At 55.5% G+C, this 6,519-nt stretch overlaps 2 protein-coding genes across 2 annotated transcripts in view; one reads left to right on the top strand and one right to left on the bottom strand.

Moving 5' to 3' along the window:
* Positions 1-290: 290 nt before the first annotated feature.
* FAM118B (family with sequence similarity 118, member B) lies at positions 291-4,253 on the top strand (the record flags this gene model as incomplete). Its single annotated transcript, XM_010178881.1, is given in 6 exon segments — positions 291-527; positions 1,971-2,099; positions 2,371-2,656; positions 3,103-3,162; positions 3,832-3,863; positions 4,029-4,253. Coding segments are annotated over 6 exon segments (969 nt in total), but the record flags the coding sequence as incomplete, so codon positions are not given.
* A 393-nt stretch (positions 4,254-4,646) lies between these two features.
* SRPR (signal recognition particle receptor (docking protein)) overlaps positions 4,647-6,519 on the bottom strand; it is a gene marked incomplete at its 5' end in the record, with an annotated part of 4,644 nt that continues 2,771 nt past the window's right edge. Inside the window, 4 exons of the mRNA XM_010178880.1 lie at positions 4,647-4,775; positions 4,861-4,959; positions 5,893-6,056; positions 6,138-6,351. Of these exons, the coding sequence (XP_010177182.1) occupies positions 4,647-4,775; positions 4,861-4,959; positions 5,893-6,056; positions 6,138-6,351 (606 nt within the window). The remainder of the gene's footprint in view (positions 4,776-4,860; positions 4,960-5,892; positions 6,057-6,137; positions 6,352-6,519) is intronic.

A 6,519-nucleotide genomic window follows, 5' to 3' on the forward strand; every position in this document is an offset into this window, starting at 1 on the left:
CTTCCAACTCCTCACATTCTGTGATTCTGTCATTAAACAGCCAAATTTGGTTCTCCACCATGCCCCCCAACCTTGACAATTCCTCTATCTACGAGGAGCCACAAGTGCAGATTACTGAGGTGCAACTCTGCCCTGGGCACCAAGTTTTGGGGATTTCACTGGGTGCACGCTGGGGGGGAGTGCATTTGCCTTGCAAGAAGCTTTGCAGAGATTTTTGGGAAGCCCAGGGGTGTTTTTCATCATGGTGTGAAGCAGTAAAAGGAGCCCAACCCCGATCTTAATCCGTTTCCCCTTCCCAGCGCACAAGCAACGTCCGCTCAACCTTTTTCAAAGACTGTTTGTACGAGGTGTTTGACGACCTGGAGTCGAAAATGGAAGATGCGGGGAAGCAGCTGCTGCAGTCCGTGCTTCACCTGATGGAAAACGGGGCGCTGGTGTTAACCACGAACTTCGACAACCTGCTGGAGCTGTACGCAGCGCACCAGGGCAAGCACCTGGAGTCTCTGGACCTGACCGATGAGAAGAAGGTAAATCGTACCCCTCACGTGCAGTCTGAAGGGGTTTGAAGTGTTTGCAGTGGTTTAGTTGACGTGGACAAACTCCACGCAGGGGAATGCAGCCAAGCACTCGTGTCAGCGCTGCTGGCTGACATCCGCTGCTCAGCAGGAGCCCTTAAGCCTGGTTATTTCTTTCTTAGCTCTGCCCTTGAAACTCCTGGCAGGGCCTCACTGATGCCCTGCAAGCTTTGCTTCCACATAAGGCCGGGGTTGGTGCTCGTTGGTGCAGTTTGTCTCCGTGTGAGATGCAAACCTGACCTTTCTATTTTTGGGGGCAGGGGCTGTTGCCTCCAAGGCCTCTCCCTTGTCTCCTCTCCTCTTTCCGAGGCGGCTGCACGGCTCCTGCTGGGTCCCGCTGTGCTCCTGTGTTTGTGGCCGCTCCTTTTGCCCCGGGCCTTGGACGTGGGGAGCGTCATGGCCTTCTCTTTGCTTGCTTAAACACACCCCACGTGTAGGAGCTGTGCAGTGCTTGGTCTCTTTCTATCCCCACTCATTTCTGTGCCTCGCATTTCCTGCGTGACCTCTTAATCTACACGGCTGGAAGTGCTTCCAGCATTACAAATAAGCACTCTAATTATTGCAAGCTTAAATGAGCAGGAGCAAACCCAGAGCCTCAGAGGTGGCTTTCTGAAATGAAGCTCAGCTGTGGAGCTCCCTCAGCTCTTTTCACAGAATCACAGAATGGCTCGGTTGGAAAAGCCCTCTGAGATCATCACGTCCAACCGCTCCTGTCTACCCCCTAAACCATATCCTTAAGTACCTCATCTACCCGCTCTTTAAACACATCCAGGGATGGTGACTCCACCACCTCCCTGGGCAGCCTGGTCCAGCTTCTGACGACCCTCTCAGGAAAGAACTTCCTCCTTATCTCTGACCTGAACCTCCCTTGGCACAGCTTGGGGCCGTTTCCCCTTGTTCTGTCCCCCATCACCTGGGAGAAGAGCCCAGCACCCACCTCTCCACAAGCTCCCTTGAGGCAGTTGGAGGTGGTGATGAGGTCTCCCCTCAGCCTTCTCTTCTCCAGGCTAAACAAGCCCAGTTCCCTCAGCCGCTCCTCATCAGGCTTGTTCTCCAGAGCCCTCCCCATCCTTGTGGCTCTTCTCTGAACACGCTCCAGAGTCTCCACATCCCTCTTCTCGTGAGGGGCCCACAACTGAACACAGCACTCGAGGTGCGGCCTCACCAGTGCCGAGTACAGGGGGATGATCACCTCCCTGGCCCTGCTGCTCACACCTCAGAGGGGCCAGGAAATCCACTTTGCTGGTGTCGTATTTCGAGTTTTCCTCCCTTTTTCTGCTGAGTCCGGTGCATTGATGGGGTCTCCAGTGAGGAAGCAGCTGCCTTTCCCAATCGATTCTCCAGCGCGGTGTTTTCAACAGCGCCGCGTTTCTGGAGGGTTTTTCCTTTGCGCAGGTGCTGGAGTGGGCGCAGGAGAAGAGGACGCTGAGCGTCCTGCACATCCACGGTGTTTACACCAACCCCAGCGGCATCGTGCTGCACCCGGCCGGGTACCAGAACGTGCTGCGCAACACAGAGGTGATGGTGAGGCCCCTCCTCTCCTCTCCGCGGGGTTTTTGGGGTCCCAAACGTTGTCTGTGTGCGTCTCCCGCTTCCCACGCACCTCCCGGCAGGCCCATACGTTAACCAGGCGTGGACTCCGCCGAGTTTGAAGTCTGGGGGGTGGGAGAGTCCTTTAATTTTGCAAAGTGGAAGAGGAGCTGGGGACGACAGCAGAGCCCTCGGCGTTGCTGTCTCTTGTGCTGCGCGGAGACGGAGCTCACCTTGACCGAGAACATCTCTCCCTTTTTTAAAGCGCGAGATTCAGAAGCTGTATGAGAATAAGTCATTCCTGTTCTTGGGCTGTGGTTGGACTGTTGATGACACCACGTTTCAGGCCCTGTTTTTAGAGGCTATGAAGCACAAGTCCGACCTGGAGCACTTCATGCTGGTGCGGAGGGGAGACGTGGACGAGTTCAAGAAGCTGCGGGAGAACATGCTGGACAAGGGGATCAAAGTCATCTCCTACGGAGACCAATACGCCGACCTGCCCGAGTACTTTGAGAGGCTGGCGGGCGAGATCGCCACGCGGGGTCACGCAGGTACGGGCTCGGGGCCGTGCGGGACGCGGTGTCCGCGCCCGTCCAGCTCCTGCGCCGTTCGTTTCGGGATCAGGGCTGGTTCTCAACCATCCCCGTGGACTTTGGAGCACAGGCAGTGCTTGTAGTGCCTGTTCTTTAGACTAGATTATTTCTTAAGCTTGCTTTTTTTGGCCCCCTCAAATAATTGTCAGCAAATACAGCTGGATTTAGGGTTTAACTTGATGAAATCACCATCAATTCTTCTAGTTCCCCACTCCATGATTTGTAGCCTGCAGTTGCCTATTCCCATTCTAGCGCCAGCGCATTTCGGCCTCACTGTTTTGACCTCAATGCCCGAGCTAAAGATTTAACCCACGTGAGATCTCACTAATAAACCATAAAAACGAGGAAAAGCAGCAAGTTTCATCACCTTTGGTTGCCTCTCCACCACCGTTGCTCTCTCCTAGGTGTGCCTAAGGAGGGCCAGCAGCTGAACGGCTCTGCTGCCGCCTGCGCCGAGATGAAAGGTGAGAGTCTGGGGCTGCGTCGCCCTTTCCAGCCCCGTGAGACTCCCCAAAAGCTCAGGCGCCGCTCAGAGCCTCTCCTTTCTCCGCAGGATGCAGCCCCTGAGCAGCAGCCGGGCCCCAGGACCTAAGGACCAGCCCAAGCCAGAGGCAGCAGCGCCCAGGGAGGCCCGGGCTGGGGTTTTTAAGGCCAGGCCAGGGCAGGGCTGGAGGCCGGGGCCGGATGCTCCAGGCAGGGTCTCCTCGCAGCCGTCATTCATCTTTCGATCGGGGAGCGAGGTCTCCCCCAGGGACCTGCAACCTCCTCCGATTTCATACTTAGTGCTTTTTTAATTCTGTATTTTCTGTTAAAAAACCCACAAAACTCGAGCATTTTTTGGTTTGTTTTTTACTCGAAGCTCTAGTTTTCTAGTCCTGTCTTGATACTGTACAGCATTTTGTACGTCGAAGCTTGGATTAAAGGCTCCCTCACTTCACTTTCAGCTGCTGGGTGATTTAAATGCCCTCTCAAACGCCCCAGGGAGGCAGGGCTTTGCCTTCCCACCCCCCCCACCTCGAGAAGGAAATAGATCCTGGCCGGAGAGAAGTTATTTCTACACGAAGAACAAATTATGAAGTTTATTTGATATAAATTATGTCTCTTAGCAGACAGCATTCAGTTTATTGCACTAGAGCACATCTGCGATACGGAGCTACAAGACACGGTCAGAGAGTTTTGTATTATTCAGTGGAGCACTTCAGACCGGGAGCAAGAGGCACTCGAAGAAGGGGGGCGAGGGGAAGAAAGGGTGCAGGAAAAGCAGCAAAACAGCCTTCATTAACTCATTAACTTCCAGTATTAATTGGGTTTTTTTTCTCCTTTTCACTAGCAAACGCTGAGGCAGGAGCACGCTGCCTTCGTCCTCCAGCTCCGACCGGCGCGATAGGACCGAGCTGCCGCAGCTCTCCTGCTCCTGCCCCAAAATGCCGTGTCCAGAGACCCTTCCTCTGGAGCCCAAAACCCGGGGATTTTAAGGCAATTGAAGCATTTTTTCCCCCTCCAGCCGTTTTTGGTTCATCAGCTCGGGGTGGAGCTGCCGCTAGCGGCGCCGTGACCAAGCAAATCGCGGCCGTGCTGCTCATCCCCACAAAATTCACTCAGTGTCCTCCCTAAACTGCTCTAAAAAGCAATCAAAAGCAGCTCAAAAAAAAGCCTTCAAACGCCCCCCCAAAAAAGCACAGCAGGTCCTTACACTGCCCCCCTTCCACTGTGCAGCACGAACAATACAAAGCTCTGGCTTCGGGCTCCCTGCGTCACTGCAAGCAGAACGAAGGGCTTTTGCTGGATAAAAAGGGGCTTTTATCCCCCAAAAAGACCCCCTTCGTTCTGCTGGGCACTACACGGGCAAGACTAAGTCGGTAAGAGGGTAAAGCATGTTCTTGTCTGACAGCTGCAAACAGCGATTTGGTGGGTTTTGGTTTGGTTGGTTGTTGTTGTTTGTTTTTTTTTAGGCCTTCATGAGCGCTGCGACCACGGCCTTGGCGTTAAGGCTTCGCAGATCACAGTAGGTTTGTCCGGTACCGACGAAAACGATGGGCTTGCTCGTGATGTACGTCATGGAGATGGCAGCGCCGACCTGCCCAGGGGGACAGAAACCGCCCTCAGAGCCCGCAGGTTCGCTGCTCCCTCCTAGGGGAGCGCGTGCGTCTCCACGGCCTTACCTTGTCGTCGATGGTGTCGAACTTGGTGAGGACGATCCCGTCGATGAGCCGCGGCGTCTGGGCCATGGAGTGGTCAGCCAGGGCCTTGTTGAACTTGACCTGAGGAAGGGAACGGAGAACTGCCCAAAAACCCCGCAGAAACGCCCAAAAACCCCTGTAGAAACACCCCGAAACCCCAAAGTGCCCCGAAACCCCGCAAAAGTGCCCCAAAACCCCCCAGAACTGCCCCAAAACACAAATGCGCCGAAACCCCGCAGAAGTACCCCAAAACCCAAACAGAACTGCCCAAAAAACCCTGAACTGCCCCAAAATCCCACAGAACTGCATCAAAACCCCGCAGAAGTGCCCCGAAACCCCAAAGTGCCCTGAAACCCCGCGGAACTGCCCAAAAACCCCACAGAAGTGCCCAAAAACCCCCGCAGAAACGCCCCGAAACCCTGCAGAACTACCTCAAAACCCCTGCAGAACTGCCCCGAAACACAGAAATGCCTCGAAACCCCGCAGAAGTGCCCCAAAACCACACAGAACTGCCCCAAAACTCCGCAGAACTACCGCAAAACCCCTGCAGAAGTGCCCTGAAACATAGAAATGCCTCAAAACCCCACAGAAGTGCCTCAAAACCCCTGCAGAACTGCCCCAAAACACACAGAAATGCCTCGAGACCCCTCAGAAGTGCCCCAAAACCCCACAGAACTGCCCAAAACCCCCTGCAGAAACGCCCCAAACCCCACAGAACTGCCAAAACCCCCACAGAAACGCCCCAAAACCCCCCAGAACTACCTCAAAACCCCTGCAGAAGTGCCCCGAAACACAGAAATGCCTCAAAACCCTGCAGAACTGCCCCAAAACCCCACAGAACTGCCCCAAAACCCCCGCAGAAGTGCCCCAAAACACAGAACTGCCCCAAAACACACAGAAATGCCTCGAGACCCCGCAGAAGTGCCCCAAAACCCTGCAGAACTGCCCCGAAACACACAGAAACGCCCTGAAACCTTGAGAATTTGGGGTCTTTCCCCCCCACAAAGCGCTCACCAGCTGATCCACCGCCTCGTTTCCCACCAGCGCTTCCCCGACGAAGAGGACCAAGTCGGGAGCGTTGACAGCGATGAGCTTGGCCAAGGCCGTCATCAAGGGAGCGTTGTCCTGCATGCGGCCGGCCGTGTCCACCAGGACCACGTCGAAGCCCTGGTTGCGAGCTGGCAGAGACACCAAAAGCACTAAACAGGACGTTTTTTACCCCCGAAACGCCGCCTCCCAGCACCGCCTTCCCCACCCACCGTAGGAGATGGCCTCCATGGCGATCCCCGCCGCGTCCTTGCCGTAGCCCTTCTCGTAGAGCTGCACCATGGTCCTCCCGCCGTGGCTCTCCGGAGGGTGCAGGGCGTTGAGGCGCCGCGTGTGGGTGCGCAGCTGCTCCACCGCTCCGGCCCGGAAAGTGTCGCAGGCGGCGATGAGGACGCTGAAACCGTTCTCGATGAGCCAGAACGAGATCTGCAGGCGACAACCGATCCAAGAAAAAAACAACCACCAAATCAAGCCCAATAAAAAAAAGCCACGGCCAAACCTCACCGGCAATCCCAGAGAGCCGGGGGGGCCGTGTAAGGATCGGTCTGGCTCATAGTTTAAGCAGGTTTCGGTGATGTCCAGTGCACCAGGCGG

Source organism: Mesitornis unicolor, unplaced genomic scaffold (assembly GCF_000695765.1).
Source record: "Mesitornis unicolor isolate BGI_N332 unplaced genomic scaffold, ASM69576v1 scaffold48422, whole genome shotgun sequence".
In the NCBI taxonomy this organism is placed as follows: Eukaryota; Metazoa; Chordata; class Aves; order Mesitornithiformes; family Mesitornithidae; genus Mesitornis; species Mesitornis unicolor.